Consider the following 15,996-nt stretch of genomic DNA (forward strand, 5'->3'; position numbering starts at 1 on the left):
GCCAAAATGAAATAAAGCATCATCTGACAAGCTGAAAGCTGCTTGGACATCAAGACACTGTAGTGTTAAAGAAGAAATCAAATTACATCCCCCCAGTCAGTAACTGGATGGTCTTTGACTTGCTTTAGCTTGCAGAGTTAGTCTGGACTGTGCTGTGAATTTAAACCAGGCCTGTCGGTGGCTCTTCCTGCTCACTAGATGGGTTCACTTTATCTTTTTCTGGTGTATTTTAAACACCCCAAAAATCAGCATCATGTCCAATTGTACTAAGAGAAGTACTCCTTCAACACACAAGCTGTGTTTCCATTGACCATGTAATTGCTCAAACTGGAATTACAAAAATAAATTTGCTTAAAGGTGCATTATTTTACATTTATAAAAAGTGTTTTTTATATATTTGTTAAAACTGTCACCATGTCGTGACAGTGTAATTTTAGACAGATAATCTGTGAAAAGTTCAATCTCCTCCACCTCCTCTGAGCTATTATTGCTGTCTGGAGAAATCCATCACGTCTTACCAAAAACGGCCAATCAGAGCCAGGAGGAGGGTCTTAAAGCTGTCAATCAACCGCATGTACTCACTGCTAAATGTGCTAATTTTGGAGAAATAACTTGCCGTTACAGGAAAACTGTTTATTTGCCATCATCAGTGGGCACGCTAACTAGCATTGCCTTCATGCTATGCTACCTGGAGCTTAGCAGAAAGTAAGGGGAATGTGGGAGAGGTGATTGACAGCGCTGAGACCCGCCTCCTGTCTCTGATTGGTTGTTTTTAGACAGCACTGGGATAGCATAGTTCATATCTTACTGTCACAACATAGTAAAATGTTTTAGCAAATATGTACAACTATATTTTTCATAAAAGTTGCATACTGTAGCTTTAATGGAAACAGCAATTTCGGAGGGAAAAAAATCAAGCTTTTTAATAAAACGTTTTTCTGCTAGGATGATCCAGTGGAACAAGACATTTTAACTTTTAATGTGGGGAAAAATGTCTTGTTCCATTGGTAGATTATTTCACCTATATCTAGTTATTTTTCTATCAGTATTAAGTAATTTTGACTCAAAAAAGCTCCTGTTGTGCTGAAAAGCTGCTTGTAAAATATTTTTGTTTTTATTTCAAGTGTCTTTAACATGTTTGCACTAGAAAAATAGACCAAAAATACATTTGTGATTTTGTTTTTACAGTCAATCCGTAAATTTGTTTACTGGTGGAATCATTGTTTAATATGATTTCAGTAAATTCAAAGTGATTTTATTATATGACGATAATGTTTGGACATGATGTATACAGCAGTGCTGTGTTTCTGTCATGGAAAAAAAAATCTATTGTGCAGCAGGAAGAGATTGTGTGTTTGTCAAACTGGCTGCGGGTCATTTCCCTCTGGTGCTGTGGGAACATCTGCTTTCTCTGTGCTTTATATAGAAGGATGGCAGAGAAGGGCAAATAGTTTGTCTATGGGAATCAATGTAATGGGTTGTGCTGACCGTCTTTCTTGCAGAGCCCTCCTACAGTCTTAGTCATTTTACAGACAAGGAGTCTTTTTCTGCAGAAGAGGAAAAGAGCCACTGAAAAATTCTACGAATTCAGACTTTAATCAAGATATTTCTCAAGATTCAGACTTATGATCTGAGAAGACTACAGTCAGAATTCTGAGATTAAAGTCAGAACTTTGAGGAAAAAGTCAAAATTCAGAAAAAAAAAACCCCAACAGAATTCGGAGGAAAAAAACTCACACTTCTGAGAAAAATTTCAAAATTTTTCAGAAAAACAGCCAAAATTCTGAGATTAAAGTCAGAATTTTGAGGGGAAAAGTCAAAATTCTGAAAAGAAAATCATTCTGAAAAAAAGTCAGAATTCTGAGATTAAAGTCAGAATTCAGAAAAAAGACAGAATTTTGAGATGGAAAATCAGGATTGTAGAAAAAAAAATTCAGAGAAAAGTCAAATTCTGAAGAAGAAAAAACAATTCTGAAAAAAAGTCAGATTTGAGACGAAAGTGAGAATTACAGTCACCATTCTTAAAAAAAGGTCAAATTCTGAGAAAAAACTCAAAATTCTGAGATTAAAGTCAGAACTTTAAGAAAAGCCAAAATTCTGAGATTAAAGTCAGAACTTTGAGAAAAGTCAAAATTCTGAAAAATAAAAAATCTGGAAAAAAGTCAGAATTATGAGATTAAGTATATTATGTATTTTCCACATAACAAAACTGGCCCACAGTGTAACTAGTTTCCACAAATATTAAGGAAAACAGCTAGCCAGAATACAGATTTTATTTTAAGCAGAGAAAATACTATTCAGAAGAGGTAAAACACCAAAAATAAATTTCTTTAAAACATTAATTCCTTTCACACAGCATAGGAATTTCACTAGTACATTTATAAGAAACAAATATTGCCAGTCTGTGTGTGGATGGATGCTGTGCAGCACAGTCATAAGCATGATTGGGCTCAAAGCAGAGCATGATGGCCTCTGATAAACACCTTTTGGTCCTATGAACCATGAAAACATAATTCAGGTTGCCAGGTTTGCTTATTTTATATGGATAAATCAGAAACGATTGCATCAGAAACAGAAATGTTGAAATATTTATACCGATAAAGACCATATCTATAACGATTAGCATGAAGAGGAGACCTTGGCATGGAGCTGAGCTGTAACCAAATGATTAAAGTCTCCTAAAAGAGGCAGAGCATGAAGGCAGCTGGGGTAGGCTTTTGGCAGCGTGTTCTGTTTCGACCCTGTTGGGAAAACGGGAAGGATTCAGTTTTTTTTTTTTCCCATGTGAAAAAGGAACAAAACCTCGCTCTGACTTGCAACGCAAACATGCACACAAAACACACTCACATCCTGCCCCTACAGACTTCCAACGTGACATTTTCTGACTAGAACACCACATGCAGACTTATTTATACAAAGGCTGAACTTGACAAAGTCATGCAGATCTGGACTGTTTTAGTGTTTTTGTTGCTTCCGAGTCTGACTCAAATATATCAAATCTTTAGGGCAATTTCTGGAAAGTGCTGTTATAAAATCTATATTACTGTTAGGCTGAGGAGAGTGTGGAAAACAAACAAAAATCAATCACAATTATATTTTTAAAAGATGTAGAAAGCTCAGAAAATTATCTGAGCCAAACCGAATTTTAAATATTTTAAAAATATATTTAGGGCATTTAATCATTTTATGCAATACCACTTTACTGGAAGGACTACCTTTTTGGGGGTAATGTTTTATTTTGCTGTGTTTCTCTAAATTAGCAGAAAGAGAAGAAAACAAAACTACACTTACTCAGTCGTTTCTTAAATTAATTAATCCAGTGATTTCCAACCAAAAGAGCAAATATTATTTTGACCGTCAGGAGATGCTATAGTTGCTAAAAATAACTTGGAGAAAACGCTAAAACCGAATATATTTAGCATGATGGAATGTAGAAACCCGAACTGTTAATCTAACGTTGACGTTTAACTGTTCAAATCTTTAATTTGCGCATTTGATGAAATTGTGAGCTACGTTTGTAATATTTCAAACCCGTAACGGTTCGATACTGTAAGCTAACATGCTAAAGGTTAGCTAACATGCTAACGGTTCAGCTACATGGAAAGAAATGACTACCTACAGATTCTTCTGTTTGAAACAAATAAACAATTTTATTTTTAAATTAAAAGGAAAATTTAAATGTGAAAAATAAAAACTAATTTTCTGAATATAAGAGCCAACTATTGCGATGTACAAACATTAAACCAACATGAAGTCTTAGTAGTCTAGTATGGTGTTTTCCATCTAACTGCTTTCATTCAGAGTTTGAAATTGAATAAATCAAGAATTGTTGAGTGTTAAAATATATTTAATAAATGTTTAGTTTTCTAAATAAAAAGGTTCAAACGCCACCATTATCACAGCTAAACAATGGTTTGATCCATTTGTACTTGGATGTTGGAATATCTACTTCCATAAAATAAGCAACTTTTTTTTAAGATTGAAGTTTAAAAGTAAATTGCAACGGACCTCGAGATCCAACATGGCTGCTGCTACATGTATAAAGTACAGTAATAGTTGCAGTGATTAGCTGTTTGTGCTTCTTTGTATCATTCACATACTGTACTGAACAACACATTTATGAACATACTCACCTCAGGGTTTATATGCCTCAGTTGCAGTAAAAATATATTCACTTATTAGCTTTTTTGCCAACAGTAGTTAACGTAGTCACTTAATGTAATAGTAAGAAAATCCTTGTAAGTTGAACACGGTTGACTTCTGACTTCCATATAAGCATAAAAGATAAGCTGAGAAACATTTAAACTTAAAGTTGGTCATGAAGGCAGTAAAACAATGAAACAACTGATACATTGTATCTTAAATTTCAGTATTGACCACAATTTTTATTTAATTACATAGATTAAATATGATCAGCGTTAGGGATGAGTAGACCTAAAAGGCTAAAATGGTTGGAAAGCACTGGTTTAATCCAAAATATTTTTTTGGGATTCTGATTGTTATGCCAATTGGAGCGACTATTTAGCCAAAAAAATTTAACTTTTAAAAACCAAACATCGGCGTTAACTATGGCGGCGAATCAAGGCCATTGTAGATGGAGGGGAAAGAAGTAAATTTCCATCAGATTTTCTAGAAAAAACAAGAATATTTCTGAGTTCGAAAAGTCAAAAATTTCTAGAAAAAAACTCACATTTTGAGATTAATCTAAAAAAAATTCTTTACAAAAACATGAAAATTTCTGAGTTTTTGCCGTTTGTTTTTTTCCAGAAAATTTCTCAGTTTAGTTTCAAAATTTCAGTTTTTTCTTGCAAATTTTCATTGTTTGGAGCACAGACATTTTTTGTTTGTTCTAGAAAATTTCTGAGATTATCCTCAAACTAGCAGATTTGTTTCTCGCAAATGTTTGACTTTGAAGCTTAAATTTCTAAAGTTTTTTTTTTTTGTTCAGAAAATTTCTGCGCTTCATCTCAAAATTTCAGATTTTTTTTTCTCATAAATTTTTGACTTTCAAACTCTGTAATTTCCAAGTTTTTTGGATTTTTTTTTTTGAGAAAATTTTTGAGAATATTCTCAAAATTTCTTCTTTTTTTTTTTTTTTACAAAATTTACTCCTTTGTTCTATCTACAATGGCCCTAATTTGTCATTGTGGTTTAACAATACTGTAGACATTTTTTGTAACAGAAAAAAAACTAAGTGGAAAAAAATCTCAGTATGTGATTGAGGTGTAATTCAACATGATTCCTCAAATCATAGCAGATTCAATATAAACTCACTTCAAATTGTTATATTTTTCTTTTAGTAAGCAGCAGAACAGAGGAAATACAGCATTATCCCAAAACCTGGAGAGATCAGGTTTAGATCCGCTTAACTAGACAATTATAAGAGAAAATCAAGTCAAAACTCAGCAGACATGAAGATGTAAACTTGAGAACAGAGGTGAACGCTCATCCATGTTCTGGCAGTGACACTGTGATTGGACAGTCCAGATAAAAACAAAGGGCTTCGTTTCTCGCAGCTGCAGCCCGTTAGCGATGACAGACTTGGCAGCTGACGTGGAGTCGGCTCACAGGTTTTCGTTGGTGTCGTGTTGGCACCGGCCGTCGGTTACAGTGTTCAGGAAGGGCAGCTCATCGCCACAGCCTTGAAGCTTCAGAACCCGACTGTTCAGATCCAAGCAGCACTGAGGGAGGATCCACATGGTGAGACATAATTACTGCTCTAAATAATTTAAACAGGCTGCCAGCTTGACTTCAGGAGGCTAATCCAAGGCCTGTTGAAAGGGGTCGTTATAAATCATCCAGGAGCTGTTTTTAAGCAAATTTTCCACTAATATTGATGAAAAAGTATTAGTTAAATTGATGGATTATTTCACTTATATGTTTCAAAAGTGAAATAAGTACTATTTCATCAATATTAATTATTTACTTACAATAAGCTCCTGTAACTCACTGAAAAATTACTTGTAAGTCAGTAAACTTGATGTAAGACAAAACTAAGACATTTGTGTTAGAAACTAGATGAAAAAAATACTTGAGATTTTGCGTTTTTGTATTGTAACTTCTATTTTTTGAGTTATAAATTTCAAAAACACAAAATTTTACCAAGTATTATAATCTAGTTTCTAGTGCAAGTCTTAGTTTTGCCATATTTCAAGTGCATTAATTATTACTTAAAGGAAGATTTGGGAGCTCGTTTACAATCAATAACTGATGAAAACGTTCGAGCTCCACCGGCAGATTACAGTATTTTTCATCAATATTATAGAATTATTGACTTAAAACAAACTTCTATCTTGGTAAAAAGTTACTTGTAAGTTAGTTTTGTTTCATTTCAAGTGTACTAGGCGTATTTTTCAAAGGTCCGCCAGGGGGCGCTGTGAGGGCCTCAGAAAGCGAAGATGAGAAAGTACAAATTAATCTGTTATTCAGTCATGTTTTTTCCAAATAAAATATGTTAAAATAATTGCTTTAAATGCTATTTCTGTTTTTCAGCTGATTGTTTTTTTTAGCTATAAATATGAAAGTTTTTACAAAACACAGACAAAAGTTCCCGACTGTGGAGGATACTACTGCAAAAAAAAAAAAATAAAAATACATATTATATATGATATATGACATATTTTCTTATCAAAGAAGGGGATTGTGATAAAAAATTGTATTATCTGGTAATAAATAAAAGTTTCTGCCACAGAACTTATGGCCGTCTAAAATCCAAATCTATGAAGCAGCATTTATGTTAAATGAATGTAATAATTATTGAATAGTGAAAGAAAAACACTGTAAAAGTTGATATTCCTTAACATTCCCTGTTAGTTTACACCCAGAGGTTAAAGCTCTTTGTCAGGATTCTGTTGTAAAGTAGATGATGATCCTTCAGCAACAGACTGATTAAAGTCAAATGAAATCAATTACTTTTTGGGTTTTATTCAGTCACCAGTTGCACTGATGCAGGATTTGCTTTCTTTCACCAGGCCTGTGAGGATGTGATATAACTTTCACTTTGAAATGTAATTATTTTCCAGTGACTTGACATTATGATCTATGAGAGAAGCAGCGATATTTTTACAGCTACACACTTAAACAACATTCTAATTAGACTTCTTATACTTCAGGCCTCTAATCATAGTTAATTAGATTTTCATTAAAAAAAAGCCAGAGGGTAAAATCACCGTCCATGAAACGCTCCAACTGAATCCAAGTTCACATTATTTTCACACCATGAACTTACTTTATCTGCTTTTCCGTCCTACCGCCATTTTTAACATTTTTCTGTTTTTCCCATTTAGCAATTTAGCTTCAAACTGGACTACTTTTTTGGACCATTATCCACCAAGTATTAAAATAAAAAGTGAACCTTACTTTCAGTTCCAGCAGCGTCTGCAGACCCAGGCACAGTTCAGACGCCTCATCCTCTAAAAGTGGAGAGAAGAAAAGATAAGAGCAGAGAAAATAAAACGTATTATAGAAATGCTTTATGGAAGCAATTTAACCACCTTATCTGAACATGCATAAATTAGACTGAAGCTCTACAAAAATATTCCTTTGTGTGATAATGAGAGCTGTTAAGCTTGTACTTGTGAGGTTGGGTGTTGGTGTTGTATCATAAAAACTTAATATCTGTGGGTATGGGGTTGAATTTTTTGCTTGAATTATCCGTTTTTCACTGGTTAGAATGATTTAAGTCCATACAGCGTGGCTTCATTTAGCTTCATTTAGACCATTTAGGATCTGTCTTGTATCCACTGAGTTAGGCATATAAGAATTTAAATAAAAAGAATTATACAGACATTTTACTACAATAAAGTTGGATTTCTGATTATTTTGCGCTGACAATCATAAAATTAATAACGCCTTGGATCCAAATGGTTGACTTATTTTAGGCTTAAAAACGTATCATTATATAAGCGTTTCATATCAGTCGATGTTGATAATTATTGATTAGTTTTGTGTTTTCAATATCTGAAATATTGCCAAACCGAAGGCTGTAGCTTTTCCTGTTTTATCCACAATTTTCAATCCACACAGTTTTTTATGTTTAAGCAGTTATGAGGCGAAACCTTAAACTGCTGCTGCACACGATACTAATAGGTTGTTGCTAGGTAACCAAAGAATGAGTGAGGGAGTTGTTGCTAGGTAACCAAAGAGTGAGTGAGGGAGTTGTTGCTAGGTAACCAAAGAGTGAGTCAGAGTGGCTAAAGCTGTACGGTTCTGGATTGGAGTAAAACAATATTATTGGATATTCTATCAGATGTATTATCTACTGATATTGATCACATGTTTATTGTGATTATATATTATTCATTTATTGATAGTATGGCTTCAATGAAAATTCAAAAATACTTTATTAATCCCAAAGGGAAATTAAATTATTCAGAAATTATGGGTCAGAGAGGCCTAGTTGTACGTCCTGGTCGGTTTTTATGTTATGTTTGCTCTTTGTATTTACTTTAGCTCTTTTTGTTATTAAAATTTGATTGATCTGAAACGTTTGACTGTTTTAAAATGGCAGAAATGGATTACATGTGTAAAGGCACAAATACTTTCTCAGAGAAAATATGTTTTAATTTAAAAAAAAAATCTAAACAAATAAGTTCAAAAATAAAAAATCACATTCAAATCCTTAAAATGTTCCCAAGTTGCTTTACATCGGTTTTATAACAATGTCCTTACCTTTCACATATGCTGAACACTGGATAGTCTGTCTGCCCAGCTGTAGCTGCAGACCAGTCACTGAACTGGTAGCACCGCATGGTGAACTGTCCTTAATGGGAACCAGTCTGAGAAGACAGACACACTCTGTGATCCTCACAGTACCTTCAATAATTAACATGTTTACCTGGTTGATGTTGCTACCTTCCAAATGCAGCTTTCATTTTTAATTTAGCTCATTTGTCTAAAGGAGAAAGAAAAATTTCACATTGTTTTAGCTGTCTATTCCAGTAGAATCTTAAGATTTTAAAAATGGAACTGTTTTTTCTTCATAACTTGACAACATGGTGATATTATTGAAAATAAGTGGTCACTTTTACAAACATGTTTTGGTTTAAGATAATGGCCAACTTGGAGATGTGGCTTTAACTGAGGACAAACCCCAAGGCTGTCAGAGGCTACAACCAGGACAAGAGTTTACACAGCATAAAGTTTCTCAGGTAAGAAATTACTTACTTTTAACAAATTTTATACTCTTTGTATAAAATATGTTCATACACTACAAAAACACAAAATTTCACCAAGTATTTTTGGTCTGGTTTGTAGTGCAAATATCTTAGTACACTTGAAATATTACAAAACTAACTTAAAAGTAACTCTCCATGCAAAAATGGGACTTGTTTTAAGTCAATAATTCCTTAATTTTGATTTTAAAAAGTATTTCCACTGACAGATTATTTCACTTATAACATGGGAGAAATGTCTTGTGATAAATTGAATAATCTGTCAGTGGAACAGAAGTTTTTCATCACTAATAAGAATTTATTGATTTTAAACAAGCTGATATCTTGCTGAAACGTTATTTGAAAGCTAGTACATTTGAAATGTGATTAACATATTTGCACTAGAAACTACACAAAAATTACACAAAGACTTAGTGTTTTTGCAGAACACTTGAAGACTACCACTATGCATTATGGTTAATTACAGCCAGACTATAGTGATTGCTAGTTTGAGTGCCTGTTTAATAAGTCTCCAGTTTCCTGCCTGTTGGACAATATTTAATGAAATATTCCCCTTAGCAATTTAAAATTAATATGTTTTATATATTTCTCAATTTTGTAAATGTATATTAAATAAGCCATCATAAAATTAAATCATTACTGAAGATAAGAACTGATTAAAATTGATGCAGTCCATTTAAATACAATTCCTTTTAATGCTTTAAAGTCTCTTTTATTAGAACTTTATCTTTGTTGGCAGTTAGTTTGTCTGGTTATAGAAACAGTCAGGAATACATTGAGAGCGGTGCGTTTTTGTTGTGTTGAGCTGGATGTTTCTTACCCCAGCCTCTGGCAGCAGGAGGTGGAGATGTGGTTGTGTAGGCTGCCAGTGTTGATGGATGCCTTCACTTCAGTTTCGCAGCACTGAGAAGAGACGAGAGGAGGGGATTTTGGTGTCATAGTGAGATTTTCCAATTTGCAATGATTCTGCACGCAAGGAAAAAGTTTGTCACAGCGGCACATAAGTATAGCTTTAGGGAGTTTTTAAAGGCTGATCTTCTCTCTTTTACACAAATCTGTCTGGCTGCAATGTGCCTATAAAACTGCCAAGCTGAAAAATAAAATCCAGAAACAAAACAAACACTGTTGGTGGAGAATTCCCTGTCCAGGGTTTAATGTTGCTGCGACTTGGTTTGCATCGATTCTGTGCAGCTGTTAAGCAGGTCAAGTTAAAATAAAACTAACCTCCTGTATGTTATAGATCCGGAAATGCCGCGCATGCGCACAATGCTGGAAAATGAAAATTCTTTTACGTGCCATAGCTGTAGAAAAATTCCGTTAACTAAATAAAACCTGGGGATGTCGGCACTATTGATTTAGTGTTATGCGCCACAGGAAATTGGAAAATAACGCAACTCAAAACCACTTTTTTTTTTCTCTCTCGTACTCTGTCTGTTACGCTACACGGAGACTCGTTGCCATAGCAACTGACAACGTCACTTTATGTTTCATGATTCGACACCAAAAAACATTCAAACATTTCTCACACAAAGAACAACACATTCAGTCCGTTACCATCTGTTATAGTATTATGTTTTAAGACTTGGTGTTTGTTTTGCGATTATTAAGTGAACGCTGTGGTAGATTAGCTACCGCTGTTATTAGCTAAGCTAACACTGCGGTGACAGATTAGCTAATTTAAATGCTTGCTTTTAACAGGTGTTCTGTTATTACATCTGTTTGTCAACTACGTCCCTCGCTATTTTTTCTTAAACTTTTTCCTCACCTTGTTATGTAGTTGTCAAGCACTGAGTCCCCTTTTCTTTTATACAGCAGGCGTGCATTTAAGATTTACATGCGGTATTGACAGTTTAACAGCTAAAACCAATGGTAGTCATCGTTAGCTAGCAGCTATGAAGTCACTCTGCTTCTGTGTTCTATTTTAAGGATGTTTTGGGATGTTTAGCTTAAATATTAAGTCTCATATTGCTAACAGGAGATGCTGATTCATAAGTCTGCTGAATGCACTTTGAATTTTCCTGTTTATACACCACCAACCATGAAATATTAACCAAGTGAGTCATATGTGCACATTTAATAAATTGCAAACCACAGTACAGTGAAGTGAAAACCTAGTGTTGATTTTTTGTGTATGCCATGCCACAAATCTTAATCATGTCTTTGAATAAGAATAACATTAAATTCTCGTCCCACGACCAATTCTCTTGCGTCTATTACAACCATTTCTCTCATACAATTAGATGAAATTACTGTGAAATGTGGTAATAATAGATAATTATCAGCCAGTCCTGTATTCTCTATTAGTTCTAGAGCTATTTAATGAGTTTCATCTTTGATTTAATCTCTCAGCTTTCATCAGAATCCACTCTGAAAACATAATGTGTCCTGGCTGAACCTCGCTAGGAAAGGCATTAGTTTTTCACATTGAAAATTTATAAGATTATGATGTGCTGATCTCTATTTCTAAATGGCTTTCTTTTTGAGTTATGTTCAAATATTGCTGCATATTATTACAATTATTGCTTTCTCAAGGCTTACATTTTGTAGTTATGACTGAATAATTTATTTAGATAGTGTTTTTTACATTCTCACAAAGGACTGCATCCAGTAAAATATAGATATCATAAACATAATGGGACATAAAAAACATTGATATGTAGATAATAAAATAAAATACAAACACATACGATGATGGATATAAAAACACTTGAGTCCCAAACAATAGGCAACTACCAAACTAAATAAATGGTTCTTTAGCCTTTTCTTTTTAAAAAACAGAATAAAATTAATCACAACCTCCTAACAGAAACCCATTCAAAGAGTCTGTGCAGTTTTGTTTAGATCATTTTAAATTAATTTCACTAAACTGCAAAAATATTTTCATTAAAATGTTTTAAACTGGGGCACCAACAACCTGGTAAAGTCATAAGGTGAACAGCTGCATTATGCTACAGTAGTAAAGTAAAAACAAAAAATATTAAGACGTTTTTGGTCAAAGAAAACGCAAATTGAAACTAAATCTGATCTATTCATGTTTTGTTATTCAATAAATGGCAAAAACAAATTTAAAATGATGAATTCTGGTTTTAGAAAAGCTAAAAGATTTGTGTGCTAGCTTTCTAGCCTAGCTTAACTGAACTAGCTTTCTTCAACTAGCTTAACTGAGCTAGTTTAGCTTTTCTGGGGCAAAGTTTGACCACTCTGAATCACTGTAACATCCTATGTCCAAATTTAAACCCTAGAGTAGTAATAATTTTTCTCAAATTATAGCTTTTTTTCAAAATCAATATGTTCTCCACCTCATCGTTCTGAAATCTCATTGTATTTTTTGCCTTTCGCTTCTTTTTTTAAATCAAGTATCTTCATACAACACCAAGAAAAAAATTCATTGATCACATAGCTTTTGTCGTTCTCATAGATTTTCTCAAGGTGAGGTGTTGGAGTAGCAGCTTCAACAGGCAGCCTTGCCTATTTTCACTGACTTTTATTTTGTTCTTTCTTTTCACAGTTCCTCTGCTGCCTGCAAGACATTTCAATGTGCTTCTTTCTGTAGTGCAGCAGACTGGAATGGTTTATGCTAAGTGTTTTGTCTGAGGTCCTTCCTCAGAAACCTTTAAGTTGGTGTCAGTAGAGGGACATTAAAGGAAGAGTTTGGGATGTAAACGCAGCATATGGCGGCTCTGCAGGCTTGTGAGATAAGCAGTGGGGTGACGCCACCCCCACACAGTGCATAATTTAGATATTTTCCAGGATAATCTACAAATGGCTCTCAGCTGTATGGACTATTTTTATCTTTTATAAAGTCTCATATAAACTACAACTCTAGCATCAGTTTAATACTGTTAGCTGTTCAATATTTTAGGAAACTGTAGAGCTGCTGTTCTTTATAAATATTAAAGAACGCTTAATCTTTGAAAGGGCGAACTGGCATTTTGAAAACATTACTTAAAACGGTCTCAATTATTGAGCTCATTTTTAATTTATTATCTGAATCAGTAGATCAGTTAATCCACTGATTAACTGATCAGTAGATCAGTTAATCTACTGATTCATTCCTTATTTTGATGCATTTATTGTGAATTTTATTTTATGTATTTTCATTTATCATCATGATACATTTCAGTCAGAATTATGTGTATTTTACCATTTTCTTCACTTTGTCCCACAAAAGCATCGATAAATATCAATACTTCAAAATATGATTAAATGCAGTTACAGCGTGCCACTTAGAGATTTAAATCACAGTTTTTAATTTTATTTTTTTTAAAGAATCCCATTTCAAATTTGTGGAGCTACGAATGTAGTCAGTCGAACAATTACCTAAGAAATAAGTTGCTTTTTAAAAAAAAATCATAATCACAATAGTACCACAAAATATTGCAATAAAACTCTAAATCCTTATTACCCACTCATCTATTTACTGTTAAAATTTGACTTTCTCTCTCTTTTTTTATGTTATAAATCTCAGTTTTGTTGTTTTATGCAAAGATCTTCAAAAAGTCATCTTCTGTCATATTTATTGACCCTTCTCTGCCGGTCATAAATCGATACTTTATCCACTTCACCAAAGACAATCTGCCACCCTGGTGGAAATGAGCACAGTGAGTTTCTTGTGGTTCTGCTCGCTCTGCACGGACCAAGATGGCCGCCCTGTTCTTATCAGCAGACACAGAAACCTGCTCTTTGTTCTGAGTCCTGCTGCCTCTGAAATCCCTGATGCTTTAAAAATAGCCCCTGAATGAGTAACACAAGAAGCCTGAGCTGTTAATGAGTTGATGATAAAACCCAGAATGCTGAATGTGCTGGAAAATAGGATTATTTTAAATATTAACAGCATTCAGTGATTCATTATTTAAACACCACTGAGAACAGGAGATGTTTGATCTTAGCATTGATTTCTTTCAAAGATCAAAATAGGCAAATATTAGCTGTTTTTGCCGCTGGTTAAATTTTAAATGAGATACTTTTGGACTAAAGTCTCACTGCACTCTTTGTTTTCATAAAGATTTAAACTATAAAAATGTCATACTTCTATATGTGTTTATTTCTAATTAAATTACCTTGATCTCTTCCAATATAGGGGAAATATTTGTGAGAAAACAGATGATGTCTGCTTTTAGTTCTGTTCAATTTATCTTAGATTTAACAGATAATCTGGGGAATTTAATCCCAATCTGAGACATTAAGCAATGATTATGGTAGATAGAAAAAAAGAGTACATTTCCACATAAGAAGTCAAAACGTTTGAGACTACTTTAAAAAGTTCTGTAAAAACTGGAAAATTTGAGTTTGAAAAGTCCCAAAATTTTGAGAATGATCTCATACATTTTTGAGGTTGAAAAGTCAAAAATTTACTACAATAAAATTCAGAAAGTGAGTTTAATCTCAGACATTTCTTCGTTTTAAATGTCAGAAACTCAGAAACATCCAAGTTTTGTTTCTTGAAAATCTTTGACTTTTTGTTTTTTCTTGAAAATTTTAGATTTTTTGGTGGAAATTTCCTCATTTTGTCTATAAGCAGTGGCTCTAATATCCTGCCTTGGATCTAAACTTGAGTTCAGTGAACAAAATTTGTTGGTAACAAATGTACTGACCTTTTATTTTGCCCTGAAGCCCCATTAGTTTTGCTTTAAACCACAGTCTGTTTGTGTTTAAGCTCTGCTGCAGTAAATGTTATACTTTCACCCACGGTAGACCTGTTTGGACTTTCAGTCTGTGTGACTCACTTATCTGTGGTTCTGATCCAGTCTGAAAGCTGCTGGTCCTGCAGAGCTTTTCATTCGTTCTCAGGTGAAAATGAGCTCCAAGTTATGAGTCACAGGAGCACAATGGAGCTCGTCTCCTTTTGTTTTCAGTTTGCTTGCAGATATACGTGGGTGAATAAAATGAAAAACTGCAGGCGGACTGTTTTACAGTGCGTGGTACCTTGCATTGAATAATTAAAGCTGTGAGTCGGGTCGAGCTGTCCGTGCTCTCCGGCTTCTCGGCTGAGTGTCTGGCTCCGGCCTCGCTGTTATCGTCCTCCTCGTCTGATCGGAGGCTCCTCTCGCTCTCCTCCAGAGACTCCCTCTCCTCGGTGGAGTCGTCTGCTGTGCTCTCGCTCCTCTCCTCGGTGTCCGTAGGTCCGTCCTTGGTGTCGGCCAACGGCGAGCGAACCCTGGCGGTGGCGTCCCGGGCCTCGCCTCGGAGCCGCGTGATGTTTCCCTCCAGCAGGCGCCGCTGGACGATGCTGTGAGGTTGCTAAAAAGACAAACAGAGATGTAAATGTTGAGATGGTAAATGAAAAAGTCTCTACTGATTCTAAAAACAACTCAAGCACTTGAAAAACCCATCTAGCCGTTTTTTTTTAGCATTAACTTAAAGTTTTTTTGGGTGTCACCTTCGGAATATGACGTCACAAATCGCTTAGTAACCACAGCCAAGCCCAGCTTGTTACCTAGCAACCCCAGCCAAGCCCGTCTCCTAGCAACCCAAACAGAACTCCAGCCCATGCTGGAAAAGACAAATCTAGTGTTTTGTTGACGATTTATCATCCAGAAACCACTTTCTTGTTGGTTGTGCAGGAGGCTCTACTAATGCTTTTCAAAGATGTACCGTAGCATAATTGCAGATCTGTGTGCAGCCATTTTCACCTGCGAGCGTAAACGTTGAGTTGGGGGGCGTGGCCAACAGCAGCTTATTTGAATTTAAAGTGACAAGACGCCCTAAAGCAGCTCAAAGTTGGTAGAAATGATCAGACTAAAATCTAATTGTCTAAGAATGATTTTCTGCAAAAAGAAAAGTTCAACATGTTTTGTGTAGATCATAGATCTAGCCTAAGCTG

General features: G+C 34.6%; 1 protein-coding gene across 1 annotated transcript; it reads right to left on the reverse strand.

Moving 5' to 3' along the window:
* Positions 1-5,070: 5,070 nt before the first annotated feature.
* On the reverse strand, positions 5,071-15,413 carry nrip2 (nuclear receptor interacting protein 2; the record flags this gene model as incomplete). The annotated part of the gene is made up of 5 exons (XM_015020541.1): positions 5,071-5,681; positions 7,360-7,412; positions 8,671-8,777; positions 9,994-10,076; positions 15,099-15,413. Coding segments are annotated over 5 exons (675 nt in total), but the record flags the coding sequence as incomplete, so codon positions are not given.
* Between the last annotated feature and the right edge of the window lie 583 nt (positions 15,414-15,996).

This window comes from Poecilia latipinna, unplaced genomic scaffold (assembly GCF_001443285.1).
Source record: "Poecilia latipinna isolate Pla-1442-1.1 unplaced genomic scaffold, P_latipinna-1.0 Scaffold2603, whole genome shotgun sequence".
In the NCBI taxonomy this organism is placed as follows: Eukaryota; Metazoa; Chordata; class Actinopteri; order Cyprinodontiformes; family Poeciliidae; genus Poecilia; species Poecilia latipinna.